This window comes from Colletotrichum fructicola, assembly GCF_000319635.2.
Source record: "Colletotrichum fructicola Nara gc5 chromosome Unknown KSG_Nara_v1_contig06, whole genome shotgun sequence".
Lineage (NCBI taxonomy): Eukaryota > Fungi > Ascomycota > Sordariomycetes > Glomerellales > Glomerellaceae > Colletotrichum > Colletotrichum fructicola.
Genome location: NW_027094056.1, coordinates 1,460,761 through 1,478,352, shown reverse-complemented (window position 1 = coordinate 1,478,352; position 17,592 = coordinate 1,460,761). Strand labels below are relative to the sequence as shown.

General features: G+C 51.2%; 5 protein-coding genes across 5 annotated transcripts; 3 read left to right on the top strand and 2 right to left on the bottom strand.

Annotated features, from left to right (window-relative positions):
- Nucleotides 1–3,413: 3,413 nt before the first annotated feature.
- On the top strand, nucleotides 3,414–5,426 carry olpB (Cell surface glycoprotein 1; the record flags this gene model as incomplete). Its single annotated transcript, XM_032022611.2, has 3 exons — nucleotides 3,414–3,612; nucleotides 4,213–4,250; nucleotides 4,308–5,426. The coding sequence occupies 3 exons, from the start codon at nucleotides 3,414–3,416 to the stop codon at nucleotides 5,424–5,426; spliced, it is 1,356 nt and encodes a 451-aa protein (XP_031892341.2).
- A 193-nt stretch (nucleotides 5,427–5,619) lies between these two features.
- On the bottom strand, nucleotides 5,620–7,765 carry pgxB-0 (putative exopolygalacturonase B; the record flags this gene model as incomplete). The annotated part of the gene is made up of 14 exons (XM_032022622.1): nucleotides 5,620–5,949; nucleotides 6,033–6,090; nucleotides 6,149–6,222; nucleotides 6,275–6,361; nucleotides 6,414–6,427; nucleotides 6,480–6,680; nucleotides 6,758–6,875; nucleotides 6,927–6,933; nucleotides 6,987–7,025; nucleotides 7,078–7,135; nucleotides 7,187–7,202; nucleotides 7,255–7,281; nucleotides 7,345–7,371; nucleotides 7,430–7,765. 14 exons carry the CDS (start codon nucleotides 7,763–7,765, stop codon nucleotides 5,620–5,622), a joined length of 1,392 nt encoding a protein of 463 aa, XP_031892419.1.
- Nucleotides 7,766–10,423: 2,658 nt separating this feature from the next.
- Nucleotides 10,424–12,050, bottom strand: CGGC5_v010698 (uncharacterized protein; the record flags this gene model as incomplete). Its single annotated transcript, XM_032022633.1, has 7 exons — nucleotides 10,424–10,817; nucleotides 10,874–10,969; nucleotides 11,035–11,414; nucleotides 11,480–11,553; nucleotides 11,614–11,647; nucleotides 11,780–11,799; nucleotides 11,855–12,050. 7 exons carry the CDS (start codon nucleotides 12,048–12,050, stop codon nucleotides 10,424–10,426), a joined length of 1,194 nt encoding a protein of 397 aa, XP_031892841.1.
- Nucleotides 12,051–13,435: 1,385 nt separating this feature from the next.
- Nucleotides 13,436–15,198, top strand: sol5-0 (Bifunctional solanapyrone synthase; the record flags this gene model as incomplete). The annotated part of the gene is made up of 3 exons (XM_032022644.1): nucleotides 13,436–13,576; nucleotides 13,711–14,639; nucleotides 14,700–15,198. The coding sequence occupies 3 exons, from the start codon at nucleotides 13,436–13,438 to the stop codon at nucleotides 15,196–15,198; spliced, it is 1,569 nt and encodes a 522-aa protein (XP_031892844.1).
- Nucleotides 15,199–16,483: 1,285 nt separating this feature from the next.
- CGGC5_v010696 (Uncharacterized protein) lies at nucleotides 16,484–17,257 on the top strand (the record flags this gene model as incomplete). Its single annotated transcript, XM_032022655.1, has 1 exon — nucleotides 16,484–17,257. The coding sequence occupies one exon, from the start codon at nucleotides 16,484–16,486 to the stop codon at nucleotides 17,255–17,257; it is 774 nt and encodes a 257-aa protein (XP_031892845.1).
- Nucleotides 17,258–17,592: the final 335 nt, after the last annotated feature.

Genomic DNA, 17,592 nt, shown 5'->3' with positions numbered 1-17,592 from the left:
TGTTGTTGACATTTCCACTTGGCCTGAAGATGCATAAGCCTCAGGAGAGCCAGCATTTTCAACTGTGGCGTGCACGTTGACTCGGCTGAAGAATAAGATAGAGGATTTGGGATAAATAAGCTGCGATTGTCGATGATGGACGAGAACGAGGCGTGTACGGCAAGACGTGCTTTATGAAGTCGCGGAGGATGGGCTGGAACCAGGCTCGGCGTCTGGCCACCTGAGCGTCTTTCAGTACATCACACTCAAATCCAAGAGACCATGACATTTCGGCTTGAATTCGAAGACTCTGGCAGTGCTTGGGTGGTCTTTATGTACTTGAGAAAGATGGACCATGGGTGCCGGTCGTCTGCACAGGCCATAGTTCGGCATCATCAGAGAGCAGAGTGAAATGTAAAAGCGGGTAAAGTCCCTGTCACCATGACTCGGCAGCCGGAATAATGTTAGCTTCGCTCCATAAACCGCCGCTTTTACTGGAAACGCGTCCCATATTGCTTACCTACGTCGTTTTGCAATGCTTTCATGAGGGGTTTGTACGCAGTCACAGACACGAGGGCCAGGGCTGGAGTGCAGAAGGGTGGAATAAGCGGTGGAGGATGAAGAGTGATACGAAACAAATCGTTTGCTATCGCCTCTTAGGCATTTGAATTAGGTCCGGGGTGGCCTCGTGCTCGCTGAGCCCGAGGATTGCTTGCTACTGCTTTGGCTTCCAGAGAGGGCCTGCCATGGATATATTGCGGTTGGCTTGGAAGAGCAGATTTGCGGGGGATGTGGTTCGATTTATACATAGGAAATACGAAGGGGGAAGAGATGTGCTTTGTAGCTCGAGGTCTATGATGGGACTGAGTCGGATACTGAAGTCGATTGCATCTCGGCTGCGAAAGGAATAGGGCCGGAATAGGCTTGTGTCAAGATTTGGGTCGGGGTCTACGGGCCGGTATAAAGGGGACACCTCTGCCGCGATATTTGATGAATCTCCAATTGCTGGGTACCAAGCGGAAATATCGTATCTGTGAAGAATACATTCTCGTACACGTTCAAGTTAAGAATACCTATAGTGCGAGAACGTTTGGAACTGAAATGGTTGACGTTGGTTGATGTAGCAAGCTTGAGAAATAGAGGTGAATAAACATGAGATAGAGATGACGTGTAGTAGAAGGAAAGGACGCGTTAAGTCATGATTCTGTCAACATTGTGTAAAACCCTTATGTTGGATGATTAGTGGAGAGGGCATCGCGGTGGTAACGACTCAGGGGATGTTGGCAAAGCATTGTCTTATCTCAAATTCAACGACAGCTCATTGTCTTGTTTGAGATGTAAAGCCTCTCGGTGCCGTCTCCCTTTTATACTTGAATCTCGACCTAGTTTGGGTGGCTTGTGATAGCGGCGTGGGTTACTGTTGAGATGGTATGAATACGTCAGCTTGAGAGGAAATTAGGCGTTCATGAAGGAATATCCTTTGGGGGTTGCAAAGAAGATGTCTTCGTTCTCTTCGGCAAGGGGTAAGGCATTCAACTTCTAAGCAATATGTTGACTTCTTTTCCTGTCTGAAGTTGTCTTTACATGGCGTTCATAGCCTTGGAGAACGAAAATAAGGGAGAATATTTCAAGCACAGCCTGCGGGTGATGAAAAATGAGGACGAGGTTTGTAGCTTTTGAGTTTACACAGACTTAAGCACGTCATTGAGTCACTGGTTCTCACACGGCACGCAAACCGAAAAGCAAAACAGCCCGATGATTCGTTTCGAAAACACACCAACGTTTTTTTGACATTGCTACAAAAATATCCCCACCAGCACCAAGTAACAGTACAGCTTTCAGTAACAACGTTTGTGTCTTCTGCGGCCTTGTCTTAACAGCGGCATGACTCTGGGAGACCACTCAGAAAGAGTGCCGCAAGCGTGGTATGGGCAAAAACAGAGAATGTTGTGTGGAAATATGCATTTGGGAACCGCAGAAGAGTTCCATAATTTGACAAAACCGCGGACATAGAAATCCGGGCCGAGATCAGTTAGTTTTCGAATCGTTAGTGCAGCAGGGATTATTCCCTACGCGTGATGTCTGTCGTCGCAGCTGTGAAACACCATACCACTGGATATTTGTACGTATCTAACACAGAGCTACCTTGGATTAAGTCCCCGTTAATTTAAGAGGGTTTCTTTCCATATCCTGGACAGGTCTGGAGAAGACAATGAAGGACTTCGCTTGGCAGCAGGACCGTGCTCTGACAAGGTGACAAACTTGGCAAAACTGCCCAGTCAGCCACGACGGGCGGCATGCAGCGGACATATGTATTGACGATGTATACGAGTGAAGGTGAGAGCCTATTCGAATAAGCACGGGATAGCGGCGGGTGTGGATGAGGCTCGGGTCTCGGAGACTACTAAATAAACATCGCATCACACGTTCTTTAGGACCCCCTCGTTGACTACACCGATTTTCGGGCTGCATTGTTTCTCGACAATCTCGCGACAACTGAGTGTGGTGAATATCCTGGCCACATTTCGAGACTTTCTCTTATAAGACAAATTGTATCAATAGCACGAGTAACATGAGCCACCGCATTTCACATTGGTATATTATCATGAGATCAAGTTCGTCGAAGCATCCACGGGAATGAAAGTGATCAGCATGGCTACCTGTTAAGTCAAGGGGATTTGGCTATCATATTTGTTGCCGGAAAAGGGGCCTCCTTCATTAGATAGAGGAAAAGCACGATACCAACGATGTACCAATGTTCTGGTTTAGAAACCAGGGCATATACATGGCCTAGCGTAATGCGCCGCGCAAAATGACTAACAGAAAGATCGCCGATGGCCTCACTGATCCAAATGCAGTCGATGAAGCCTCACGTAATCAACCCCTCGGACTTGACCGGCACGTTGACAGCACCGGCAAGACGCCGGGTAACTTAAATTCAACGCGTGAATGAGCCGCCTACCGTGTTCGCACAGCAATTGCTCTAGCATTACAAAATAGGCAAACCGTATTAACAACTAACGCTGCTAGAGGTTGGCGTGCGGCTGAAGTGCTAAGACAGGTAAGCGAGAGGACGACGGGAGAGGCGTCCGTGAAGGCCGACATTGAGAAATACCAGCACGAGGGGGTGGTAAGAAAATCGTCGCTGAAATTACTGAGTCTCAGTGAGACTAAAACGGCTGTATAACCAGATAGTCGGATACGACCTCAGTTTGGCTGACAAGGGGATTATCAGGGGTCGGATGTGAACATGCTGCTTGCGGTCAACGCCAAGTCGTTCAAATTTTCCATCTCATGGAAGCCATCTCGAATAGTGATCGCGATAACCGCGACCACGAGCGTCTAAGTGGAAAGAGGCTTCCAATTCGATCCCCTGGGTCTAGACCACTGGAAGCCAAACGTCTGGATTCGCCCATGGAAGTCTGCATGCAGGAATGGCAGCGGCTGGCTGCTTTGAAGCTCCCACCAAGGCGGAAAGCCCAGAGGAGATGCGGCCGAAGAGGAAACGGACCAGTCGGAGTGAACCGACAAGCCACGGGCTGAGCTTATCCACGGCCCGTGGCATCCAAAATAGCCCTCCGGATGACTGCTTCGATTCAATGTCTTACAGATTGGGCACCCGGCTCGACCCCGGTAGGGCGGACAAGCCGTGGTGCTACCTGAATTAAGCCTTTTAGACTGCCACGCCTGACAGCCATGATTGGCTCTGGATCGGTTCTTTCCAATAATTTGGCTGCGACGTTGCCGTGCTGGCTCTCTCCGGTCTCGTGCCCTGGCGTTGGCGGGGTCTTTGTGGAGTGAGACTATCCCCAGCCAACCCTTCCAAACGCGGCAGCATTTCGTGACCGAGTCCGGAAAGCTGTTGTTTGTCAGACGGATCCGAGAGGGGGAACAACGTTTACATCGCTAGCTGGTGATCTTATTGGGTCTAGTGTGGGTACGGACATTCTCTGGATTGCTTGTCCTGGAGATCTGCATGGCGAGCTGGCGATCTCCTGCCTGTCGTGGCGCACTATCACAATGTTTACGATGCTTCAGCATTCGCAGGGATGGGAATTTTTTTATATATTGAAAGAGAGAACCACATTTGTCCGAGTCTCATTCTTTTACTCATCACACAGAAACCGTTCCAACAGGCGATTCCTTTGCGAACAATCGCTACTTCTGTCTCACCGCAAACGCAAACGTCGTTGTCTCACCCGAGAAACTGATCGAAGCCCCCCGCAATAAAAGCACACTGGGCCCCCGAGAAAGTTATCGATCTCAAGCAGGTCAGCCTTCAAGCAGCCAATACAATCACCACAACACCAGTAATCTCTTCCATCAAGATGGTCGCCAGCAGCCGCATTGCCATCGTGGCCTCCGCCTTCGCAGTCGGTGCTTCTGCCGCTGTCATCAACCGCCGCCAGCAGCAAGACAACGGCTGGCTGGCCACCGACTACCAGTGGGGATGCTCTCCCGGAGGATGCAGCTCTCAATTCAACCTCTTGGGCTTCGAAGGTGTCCCGTCTGGAGCACCCGCCTTCGATGTCGTCTGCAGCCCCATCTACATCCAGCAAGATTGGATCGCATGCAAGAACCGCGACGGCAGCACCATGGCTCCCGAGTCTGTGGTCTACGCCGTGTGGAAAGCCGGCCCCGATAACGACAAGCAGTACATCAACATTGCCCATGTCTACTACCGCCAGGAGGACGGTCTCTACTACGACGCAGAGAGCGCATCTGCGGGTTTCCTCCCCGAGAAGGGCGGCACTGAATGGTTTGCCATCGCCACCGTCAACCCAGCTTCAGAGAGCCATCTCCCGCCAGTCGTGAACTCAGACGCGCCCACGCAGACCGTTCAGGCGGATACTGAGACTGGAATTCCTGATCTGGTCAATGCTGAAGACCCGGTCGCCACATCTACCGATGGCTCCGTGCCGGATCCTGTCCCTGCTGCCGGAGAGGATATCCCTGCCCCCGATCCGACCGAGGACCCTGCCAACGACCCTACACCCACCGATGAGTCTGCTCCTGTGGCCGACCCTACTGCCACTGAGGCTTTCACGCCTGCGGTTGACCCCCCTGCACCTACTGATGACGGAACACCCGCCGCCGACCCTACTCCCACCGACGAGTCCACTCCCGCAGCCGACCCTTCTCCCACAGATGACGGAACACCCGCCGCTGACCCGACTCCAACTGATGAATCAACACCCACTGGAGACTCGACTCCGGCTGAGGATCCCACTCCTGCGGCTGACCCTACTCCTGAGTCAACTCCTGAGTCTACCCCCTCCGAAGACCCCGTTCCATCTGGCGATGGACCTTCGAACACAGTGACTTCTGACATGCCCGATGGCGTGGTCCTTTCTCAGCCTCTGCAGTCCGACGTCGTTCTGTCCCAGCCTCTCCAGAACACCGTACCTGGTACTGGCACCATCCCTGCTGGAGGCAATGGAGCTTAGGCATGAAGGTTGACGGTTGTCTTCACGCCTCAGAATGAACGTATATGTGCTCGCATTGGGAAGGAGTCCTGATTTCATACATTGCATTTCTCTTTATATTTACTCTAATACTATACTTAATAATAGCTGTTCATACCATCTCCCTCTCTTGATAAGTGACGATGCGGTGTCCTACTGTGCATGAACACGCTGTCTACCACGGTTTAGTGTCGATGGGGGCAAGCGGCGTCTGGCACTTGGCCGCCAACGCAGCCTTCGCCTCATCGCTATCGATACTCACGCACGGCGTGTCAATGCCACCGTCGATGCCATCGCAGATGATAACAGGCTCACCGCCGCAGGGGCTCGTGACGTTGAAGTTCTTCACCGTGATGTTGTGGCAGACGGCATCGGGGTTCGTCGAACAGGTCAGCTTCGCGACCGCGTTGCCGTAGATACCGCTCGTGTAGCCCGTAAAGTTCTCGAACAAGACGTTGGACACGTTCATGCCGGAAGGGTACTGCTCGCAGGTGGTCTCGTTGATCTAGGCCCCATGTTAGCGATCTCGGACGTTTGCGGCCTGCTGCTGCCAAGCAGCCACGAATTTCTGAGTCGTGGTTGTCTCACGTTGAAGTAACACGAGTCGAGGATAATTCCGTAGTCCATTCTTGCCAACCAGAAGTTCCTTTATCACTGGGTTAGCAATCCTCGTGGAGGTGCAGGTGACAAAGGAGGAGTCTTACTTGTATGTGATGTTCTCGACGTATCCGTAGCCGACGTTAGGACCGGCCCAGGTCTTGATACGAGCTCCTGAGTACTATGAAAGTGTGAGTTGGTATTGTAATTGACTGAATTGGTGAAGATCTTACGTCTCCGTTCAACATCCACACGTTTTCAATGTGGACGTCCTTGACGAATGACATCTCGCCGGCGTACTGGCCGAGAGATCCGATTGACTAAGAATACGGGTTAGTCGACGTGTTGTCGCAGACTTTCTCGTATTCTTACTTGACCGTGAGTACCTAGAAGCCAAGTCAGTTATAGAAATGATAGATCATCAGAAGTCAAACCCACCATTGCAGTACATCGTGTTCACGTAGAGGTTGGTGTTGTTGGACTTCGGGGAGAAACAGTCGTCGTCAATGTTGACCCAGACACGCTCAATGCGGACGTCCTGCACGTCGAGGGAGTCGAAGAAATCCGTGTTTTTGGGGATAATGCTTCCGTTGTTCGTGATCGCTGTGGCGATGACGTCCTTGTACTGGATGTTGCTGGCTATTGATGCAGTCAGTCTCGGGAATACGATGAAGTCCTATGACCTTAGTCGCGGCTAAGGTATCATGATGACTTACATCCAACGATGAAGTTTGTCCAGCAAGGTGAATCCTTCATGTGAATACCTTCAACCTCTAGGTTCGTAGTGTTCTCCACGTAGAAGAGGATGGGTCGAAGGTATTCGTTGTCAGGGTTCTGGGTTTGGTCAGTTGGAGGATAGCGTTAGGAAGAACGGGACCTTCTCACCAAGATACTAGGGTAGTGTTAGTATTTACAGAATGTAATGAAGGATAGACTAATACTTACGATCCAATACCGGCGTTGAACTCATTCCACCAGCGTTGGCTATTGAAAATGTCAGCCAAGAAGCTGTTGATAGAAGGGATACTCAGCGAACCCTTGTCCGTTGATGACACCGTCACCATAGATCTTGATGTCCTTTCCACCCCACTTCCCTGCAAGAGGAATTAGTTACGCGACAAAGCGTTTTGAGCAGTACAGCATACAGAACATGATGGATTTCTGCCATTGGTTAGCTTCAATCATGTCAAGTTGTCATGTCGAAAAGACTTACTTGGAACGGGTGCTCGAAAGCATTTTCCTACAGCTCATTGTCAATGTCATGAAGCTATGCCGAATGATACAAGATATCTCTTCCACGTACTTGCCAGTAGGCGACATCATTGGTGAACTGAGCCAAGTGTGTTAGTACTTGCAGCTTAGACAGAAGGCGATCTTGTGTGGCACACCTTAATCTCTCCTTCGAGACGAACATGCACGTCGTTTAGAAAAGTCAAGTCAAGTGCCTTCGCAATGACGAAAGTCTTCCCTTTCGGCAAGTACAGTGTACCGCCGTTATTAGCGTCTTGAAGTCCCTTGCGGAACTCCTCAGAGACGTCATCTGTGTCGTTCCTCGAAGCGCGGATCTCGATAGTCTTGCGTCCACACCCATTCGAAGGGGGCGTGTAGGGGTGGACGTCCCTGAACTCTTGTAGAGATCTCGGAACACCGGCAGGCAGCTCCACCGCGTACGACAGCACGCCAGTGACGGCTGCAAGCAGGGCGAATGATCGTGAAAGACGCATGATTTACGAGGCACCTCAGGGATGCGATGCAACGACGCTATCCGTTTTTCCCGGTCAAACGAAACATCCCAAAAAGAGCGAGCGACTGAGGACGGTCCTCGCCCCCCATCTTAAAGGCTTCAGCCGAACCCTGGAGGACGCATTCTTAGTGGAGCAGGAGGGCATTCCCACTTCTTTTCGGGTGAACTCCTCATCAGACGGAAAAGTTAAAATGGAGTCATCGCAGTGCAAACACGCTGAATTGATCACTTTAATCGTAATTAAAGCCGGAAAATATGCTTTTGCCCAGCCTCTGAACACCCCGCGCGGGTCGGAAAAGACCCCCGACCAACGAGTTCATCTCTCCCATCTTGCGGCGAAGCGGTCTGGCGCGCCAGGCCGGTGGGAGATCGGCGTGGGGAAGTTGGCTGGGGTAATCTTGGAGATGTGCGGGGGAGATCCTTGGACAGGTCGCACTGCAGCGCTGGGCTTGGGCTTATTGGTGGGAAATCCCTGGCTTGAACGACAACGTTCGGATAAAGACACCGCGTCGCTGGTTAGATCATGTAAATGTGGTCCGGCTGGTTTGGCAGAGATCAAAGCCGAACTGAGTTCCGTCTGGAGCCCACGGCCAGCAACTTGTAGATACCGCACAGAAGATATGTCGCACAAAAGGATAACTTTCTACAAGAGGCGGTCTGACTTTTCCAATATTTACGCGAGTATGTACATCTGCCTTCAGCGTACTAAAAAGAAATGAAGTTTTACTCCGATTGAAGACGTCTACAACTGCAATACAAAATAGCGACAACGACAACCATAGCAATTGTAGTCACAGCAGTAACAACGATGTACGCGATCATGGGCGGCGGCGCGGTAGCCAGGACGAAGACAACGACAACAACAGCGAGTGCATCGGGAAAGCAGTCGCTCTAGCACATCAAAAACGTGGTCACTTCTCTATGACACTCTAAAGTTCTATGTTCTGTTGCTGGCTAGTAATGCTAATCCGTACGTCGTTCAACTCTGCTTGGTGCAAAGAGAACCGAATCGTCCACCCTTTCGAGTCTATCCTTGGGAAAGTCAGGCGTAAAGCTCATCTGGCTCGTCTGCTCATACGTTTGGAAGATGCTCCCACACTTTCTGGTCGTATCCTTCCGGCAATTCTTTTCTAGCTGTTTTTGGTAGAAAAAATCATTGTCGTCAACATATCTGTATTGACAATCTCCGAGGTCCCTCCAGCTTGTGAGAATCACTGCCCTTTTCCCACTCGCGTACCCACCAGTGTCTATTGCACTGATAGAATAGTCCATAGGACAGGTCTGGCAGCGGCGGATCCAATTCATTGAGACCAGACAGTGCTTCTAGCACGGCTGTTCGTGGCCCCAAAGACAATCTAGGATTTTGTCCATACCCACGTGAGGCTGATCCTTCCGACCGCTGGGCAGGAATGTCTCCTGTATCATCCATTTTGCAGGGAAATGAGGGCAGGTCACACTCAACAGGCTCCCTAGACGAAACTCAACTGCTGATTCTTGTCGAAGAAGGGCCTTCCTCAGGTCGTCATTGCAATAGAAGATGTCTTGCATCTTCAGCAGACATCTTTCTCCCACGACCTTCAAGTCACGAAGAGAATCCATCCGAATTTCGTCAGTTTGTTTGTGAATCCTGGTCATAGATTGCAGGTTCGATGAGATAGGCACCGAACGAAGTAAGTAAGTGGCGCAGACGTTGCTGTCGCATATGTCCGGCCACGATATTTTTGTGCGGATGCTCGTCGAAAAAGGGCGTCCGTATCCTCCGTTTGGGGCGTCCAGATTGACAAGGGGGCCTCTCGCGCGCGGGTGCATATTTTTCTGTCGATAGCTCTGGCCGGTGGAATATGCAGCAGTATTGACACAAAATGAGCTCGGGATACATGTTCAATTGGCCCAGTCGGTATAGGACATACTCGGGATGAAGTTGGCTGAGAGTGTTGGGATGATAACCAACTTTCCCCTGGATGGTGTGACTAATAATCGGAAACAGTGCTCTTTCGACAATGTCAAGGTACTGCTGAATCTCCAGCAACAGCTCGGCAGGAAGCTTTTCCAACCGACTCAGTTCTTGGCTTCTGTAACAATTAGTCATCAGTATTTTGGTGGCTTGGTAGATACTGAGTCACTTACGCCATGACGAGAAACAGATTCAAGTATGCCAGGGAGAGCCGGAAGAGCGAGTTGTTGGGCAGTGGCAAAAACTTATCTTGAATATAGGTGGTTGTTACACTGAGGAACACGGCCAAGAAAACCTGCGTTGTCTTTCTACCTTACTTATAACAGCTAAGTTGCTGAGTGGAAAAAGACCTAATGGGAGAGCAGTGGTAGATCAGGTAGTCAGGCGTGAAAATCCGCTCCGTCTCTTTACAAAACCATAAATTCCACGCTATTGGTTTCTCGCATGTAGGCAGCCGTTGAGGTTCTTCCTCTCTACCTCTTTAGCCAGCCATTGAGGTTCTTGAAAAAGTCTGAGCTATGCGTACGTGTACCCTTGTAGTACGCGAAGCATCACAAGCGCTTTCAGAGGTCTGGCTTTTTAGAAACTTCGAAACACAGCGAAGGGAAGCTTCCCTCAAACATGAAAAAAATAATTCAGTGGGCCCAATAGTGTACTAGGAGACGAATATCCGTGTTCTGATGTCTATGCTTTTGAGATGTAGATGTGCGTCTCAGTAGTTTGTACGATAGCCCTATCGCTGCTACTGTCCTGGTCATTCCACGTGCCGCCTGAATCCTTCATTTGGACGCGTTCCACATCTCGCTCGCGAGGCCCCCCCTTGATCTGTACATGGAAAGTGTCCATGTCATACTCCGGTTCATCGCGACTGGTGTCAAACCGGTTATACTGAGAACGATGACCAGCCGAGATCCCTCCTCCAGTGCCCCCTATGGTACGCAAACCATTGCCCGACACTCCGCCAGATTTCCCAGTTGTGCCTGCACCGGAGGAGAAAAGCTTTGGAGAAACGGTGTGGAAGAAGAGGCGAAGCGTGGAAAGACATGCGCACATAACAAGCAGGTTCGCTTCGATGCTTCTGCTAAAGAAGTCAGACATCATCAAACAAGGTAAGACAGGACTAGGCTGACTTACACCCAAATGTTGATGAAGATTCCACCCCACGTCTGATCGGCGTCGGCCAAAATGGTGATCAAAAGGTATAAACGGACCACAGAGGTGATGACAGTCCTGCCGTACGGTCAGCGCTGCCCATACAATGAAGAAACATCAAGGTTCCCGAGGTTTGCCCTTACACCGAACCAATGCCGAATAAGGCTAGCAGTCCAACTTTCTTCCGTGTTGAGATGTGCAGAGACAAGACCATCGGTATCGGGATGCAGATGATCATGACATCTGTTATGACTCCGAATGCCGCAGTTGCCTTGAACGTCGCGACTCGATCGATGCATTCGCCGTCGGTGACGAGGTCGTATGCGGATGGGATCGGTTTGCAGGGGAAGATGGAGCTGAAGAGGATGCTCAAGCTGGAACCCACTACCACGAACATGGTGATGTAGACGGACCATCTGAACCACTTGGCGTTGTTGTCGAGCTCGAGGAAGAACAACAGGATGACCATCTTGCAGGCTCCTGGTGGGATCGCGTAGACAATCGGGTTGATGTAGCTGTTCCACTGTTGGCTGTTAGCGTCTTGGAACCGTGCATAGAGAACATCTTGGGTGGACTTTGATGACATACGAAAGTGAAGTCTTTGAACTTCTCAATTGGAATCTCCCAGCCATGAACCCCAACATATCCTTCCAGGGCAGCCTCTGCATTTGGGTTAGCAGCCGAGAATAGCACTATTGCTTGATAATGAGTCAATAACTAACTTATCATCAATGCCTGGATGGCGACCGTGAAAACCTTCTCTGGAAGTCAGCATGTCTTGCACTCAGGTTCCTCCACCCGCCCTAGGAACGCAGCGGTTTGATGCCCCCAAGTCGGGAATAAACACCAAGGGGCATCCAAGATGCTTGGGAAGACAAGACGACTTACCCATCCAAAAAGAAGCAGCACTGCAGCGATGTCAATAACAACAAAACTTGTACCAGTCTGACTTGGAATACGAACCATCATCAAGTCCAAACTTCTTGCGAATGACCACCTTGACATACAAACGCTGAAGTAAGAACAGAAGCGCTAGAAACATGCCGATACCGACGACCACATATGTTTCGACTACGTCCCGTCTCTGCGGGTTCTCAAAGTCGACAACATACCCCTCAGGCGCTGGAAGAGCCGTAATCACACCAGAGGTATTAGACATGGCGATCCAGTATCCCGAAGGCGAAAGAAAAGTGAATGAAAGAAGCTACGTAGCGGAAGCATGGTTCGCAGGAGGATCGAAAACTCTTCATAGGAGCATTGGTAGTCGTACTGAAGCATTGCGATTGTGTCAGATTCATTCAGTGTTCCAAGTCTCTGTCTACGGATTCCGTTCACTTGCTTCACTTGGAACACCCCACTTCAGCGCAATTGCTCGGACTTTGCTTCGTCCTCAATTCATGGCTGAAATCGCAGATTGCAGACGAGGATCCTTGCGACATGTCCAGACCGCGGAGACAGGGCTAGAATCCACACCGAGGGCCCAAGCCTGTGGGATGCTTCCCCGGCGTCTTGGTCCCTTGTTAAGGCTCGAATTCTCCACCACTCTACGCTGTGCCGCAACCTTCACCGTCGTATTTATGGAGTGCTCCGTCCTCGCCAAGTCAGCAGAACCAACGGCTGTCTACCTAGTTTTGGTTAGTTGATTCTCGCCATTGCAATTCAGCAGGGCCTGCTGAATCGTGCACTGGAGAATCGCGCCAGGCTTGACTCTCTCGCTCTATCTAGCTTGAGTATCTCACAAAACGAGTGATGAGAAGTGATAGCTTTTCCGGGCGCTCGAAGTCTAGATTGCTGTAAAATTTGATTTCGACAAGACCCGTGCCCACGATCAGGTCGAGATCCGCTGTGAATATCATTCTAGGGGCTTAAAGTACCCCTGACTGGGACCCGGTATATTAATCAAGCGAGTGTAACAAAGCACCAACAACATTATCTGGACGACCAACAACCTTGATCGAGAGGGCAGTAAGACAGCCAGTCACGACGCCACCAGAAGTGGGATGTCGACGGAGTTGCATATGCACCTCGCCTCTTCCGCAGTCTGTGCCGTTGAAGAATCAACAATCCTTCCCATGGTTCCCCCGAGCGTGGTAACATCGACTTGCGCGTCAAGTCAAACGCAGTTTCTTACCACGCCACTTTTCATTCTAGCACAGAATGACTTGCATATTTTCCTTGATGACCCCTGAGAACTAATGTCAACACCCAGGCGGGTAGGATGAGCGACACAATGCACCAGCTTGGCCCCAAAGAAGAATGACTGGATTCATGACGACGATAGCCCCTTGAGCGTTGTTTTTCCTCCCCTGCAGACCCGTCGTCTTGCATCAATAATCTCGGGGCCTCGGTCATTGCAGATTTCAAGGCTTCGTGTCATGTATAAGAAATCTATCTACCGCCACGTGGAAAGAGGAAATTTGGTCGCTGCTGCTCACCCTCAAGCTCGCCAAGGTCGTGTCTGTGTTTGCTCGATTCGTCACCGGGGGTCATCGCCGCCGGACTTACTAATCAATCGTGGAGCAACTCACATTCGCCAACGCCACAATGTTCAACGGAGGCTTCAGCACCAGCCTCTTGGCCGCCTCGGCATTGTTTCTGCCCGGTATCTGTTCCGCGGCCGCGCTCGAGGCCCCGGAGCCGATGGCGATTCGTGCAACCGCCACGAACCGTACCGGCATTGCTCCTGTACGCCAAGCTTCCCCCTTTCTTCAATCCTACGCCGTAAACTTGCAGGAACCCCTGCGACATGCGTGTCATGCAACCGTCGTAAACAGGAATAGTGATACATTTCACGACTGACATTTATGACAACCAAACAGTGCGATGCCTTGATTACGGCTGGCTTGGGAGACCGCTTGGTCTTTGCCACGGACGAGGGCTACGAGACACGCATTGCAACGTATTGGTCCGTCAGTGCCCGTCTTCGACCGTGGTGCCTCGTTCAGCCCCGGGACACGCAGGAGGTCTCTGCCGCGCTGACTGCCTTGGTGAACGCTGGCTCAGGTGCTGGCGATTGGCATATCGCCGTTCGTGGTGGTGGACATAACCACTGGGCTGGCACGAACAACATTGCCAACGGTGTCACCATCGACCTAGCTTTCTTCAACCAGTCGTCTTACGATGCTGCGACGAACCTGGCTTCCATCGGCCCAGGCGACCACTGGAAGGATGTCTACGCCAACCTCCTGAAGTACAACGTGACCGTCACTGGAGGCCGTGATGGCGGCGTCGGTGTGGGTGGCTTCCTCCTTGGAGGTGGTAATTCATACTTCACCGGCCGTATGGGTTTCGGATGCGACTCGGTAATCAACTACGAGGTCGTCCTTGCGGATGGAAGCATCGTCAACGCTAACAACAGCACCAACTCGGACTTGTTCAAGGCTCTTAAGGGAGGCAGCAGCAACTTCGGCATTGTCACCCGGTTCGAAATGGAAGCGATCCCAGCAAAGGACCTCTACACTGGTATCCATCTCATGAGCAAGGACAACTCCGACGCTGTAGTCGATGCTATTGTCGATTTCACCAACAAGGGCGAGACCTTCGCCGATGATGCTGCGGTTTTCGTCTACACCCACAACACCGCGATGGGTGATGACATCCTGATCGCTGCGTCTCGCGTCAACACTCAGGGCAACAGCAACACCACCGGCTTTGTGAAGATCAACCAGATCCCCGCGATCAGCAGCGACATGACCCGCCGCAGCATGGCCGACCTCGCGTTGAATTCTCAGATCCCTGCGGGCTCTCGGTAGGTTCATCCATATCCGTCTATAATCCATTATGTAGCGCTAACCATCGGTATTCGCAGGAGCGTTTGGTTTACTTTGACCTTCAAGAACGACGCATCCATCCTCAAGGAGGCCGTCGATGCTCACCAAGTCTTCGTCGACACCATGAAGGCTGCTGTCGGCGCCGACGAGTTTACCACTCAGATGGTCTTCCAACCTCTGCCGACCTACTTCGCCAAGATTGGCAGCGAGCGCGGCGGAAATGTCCTCGGCCTTGACTCTGAGGTTGACAACGCCATTCTGTGGCTCGGCCTCGTGACTATCAACACTGAGGCCCAGGAAGCCATTGCTCGGGCCCACATGGCTGCAGCAGCTGTAAGAATCGAGGATTTTGCTGTCTCCGTTGATGGCAACGTGAACTGGCGCTACCTCAACTATGCCGATCCTAGCCAGGACCCTATCAAGACCTATGGCGACGCGAACATCAACTTCATCCGCAGTGTTGCATCCCAATATGACCCTGAGGGTGTTTTCCAGAAGAGAATTCCCGGAGGTTTCAAGATCTCTAGGGTGAACTGATCACCTCAGATGCAACGGCATAATCAGGGGCCAGGGCTTGGAACGAGCAAACTCCGCTAAACATGAGGGAAGTCGGCCGTAATTGATAATGACACAAATGAATATAAACAAATAAATGAGTTCTATTGCAATGATACGTGTGCTTAAGTCGAATGACCAGACATTAGACAGTTCTTTTGGTGTTTCCACTTTGGGGGGAATTGAGCTTATGCTGGGTGAGCTCAGAACACATGTGGCAGAGCTTGCTCAAGCATAGCCTGCCTTCGGTCCCATGAACATGTCAACGAACGAAGAACAAAGATATGAGGGACAAATGTCATTTGTATAACGATCAAAATATTGAGGGTGATAGGGATGGGAAAACGGAGACAGTCACAAGCTGTCGAGGAACAACGTGTAGTTAAAGTGTCTGCCTGGATAGTAAACGCCAGACTTGCTAAAACTTTTGCTTGTTTTCTTGGGACACTCCTCACGCTTTGAATTTCATAACAAGGATGTTCATGGCTTCTTTAATCGTTGCGGCCGCATCGATTTGACCGGCGGAAACCATGCCGCTTCGGCCGCTGGTGGGACCGGGATCCACCACCGGGCCGGTTTATGAGCGGAGAAGCGGCAAAGTTCCCGCATTCGCTCCCGCATCCGATCCTGAAGTTGCCGGAAAGGAATATTGCGTCGCAAGCAGGCCCGAGTTCGCTTTCTAATAAGAGCTTTGAAGACAGCCTCACGAGAAGATTATGTCGATAAGCATGTGTGGCAACCAACCAGAAAGCTGCGTCAAAGATAGCAAAGATAGCCTCCGCGGAGATATCTGCATCCTTCGGGAGATGTGTGCATTGCATCCTGCTCCAACAAGTGGTTGACATCCAATGGATTGATGATTGAATTGCTGTAACTAGAAATGACTTCAATCGCTTTAATGCAGCAGCCACTCAGCTGCGAGCGGTGTCGTCTTTGGTCATCTGCAACGGCTCAACCAATGCCGTTGTACGCGTACGTAAAATGATGAATTGGAGGCGCTCAAATATCCTAACAGCCAGGCGAAAGATACCCAAGTCAGTCAAACCGACAGAACCATAATTAGTGGACCGCGCGCCCTTTGAAAAACATGGCGCTTGTGTTAGAGCAAGCATCCGGGCGCTATTAAAATCGGCGGCCCGAGGCAATCCGCTAGAGTGGCATGAATCGCTTATCAGCCTTCCTTCGAGAGCATTGCCTCTTTTCATCCCCTTCAAAACACTCGATAAAATCTTTTTAGAGTCAGAGTTACCTATCATTCACGCACAACATGTATCTACGCGCTGTTCACGCTGAGCAGAGCATACCTGCACTGCGCAAGCTCATCCGCGACTTTCCCCTCGGCATCCTTACCACAGCGATCTCTTCTCCCACATACCCTCTCATCCAGTCCAGCCACATTCCTTGGGTCCTAGATGTCGAAGACGATGCTAGCGAAACCGAGCTGGGCGTCCTGCGAGGCCACCTGGCACGCGCGAACCCGCAGAGCAAAGCCATAATCGAGTCATTGTTGGCCGAAGGCCGCACGGGAACCGGGAATGTCCTTGACCAGGAGGTCATGGTCCTCTTCACCGCGCCTACACACCACTACGTCACACCGAAGTTCTACACCGAAACCAAACCGACAACGGCAAAGGTCGTGCCGACCTGGAACTACGCCGCCGTTCAGGCTTACGGGCGCGCAAAGATTTTCTACGAGTCTAAGGCCGAGGAAACTCAGAAGTTCTTGGGAAAGCAAATTGACGACCTTTCTCGCATGGGGGAGACCTCAATCATGGGCTACACGGGCAAAGGCGACCGGCCAGGGCCTTGGAAAGTTTCTGATGCGCCAGAGCGCTATATTGAGCTATCTAAGATGGCAATCATCGGCATCGAGATCACGATCGATAGGCTTGGAGGAAAGTTCAAGATGAGTCAGGAGCTGGGTGACGGAGATCGTGAAGGCGTTATCAAGGGATTCAAGGCACTGGGTACTGATTTGGGTGACGGCATCGCTGAGATGGTGAAGGAACGTGGAGAGCTTAAGGCAAAGGCGAAGCAATGAAATACATAAACTTCGGATTGGAGATTAGTTAACAGTTTAGAATCGTTCACAATATTATATATACGACATTTCAAATTTCGATGCAGCACGAGTTCTGTAGAAGCCCCTTGCCCCATTGATACGTCGCCCATGACTACGGCTTTCGTGATCACGACTCAACGTAATTCAAATGAGATTCAGACAGCAGTCATAAGGTATGAAGCCAAAAGTGAGAGCCCCAGTTGACTCATAGACAGTCTCGTAGCGACAAGCGGCGCACTCGACAAGCCCCGGCGCATTCGGCGTAAATCTGAGGGGCTCGTTAGTGGGGTCCGGGCCCGGGCCGGCGTGGGGTA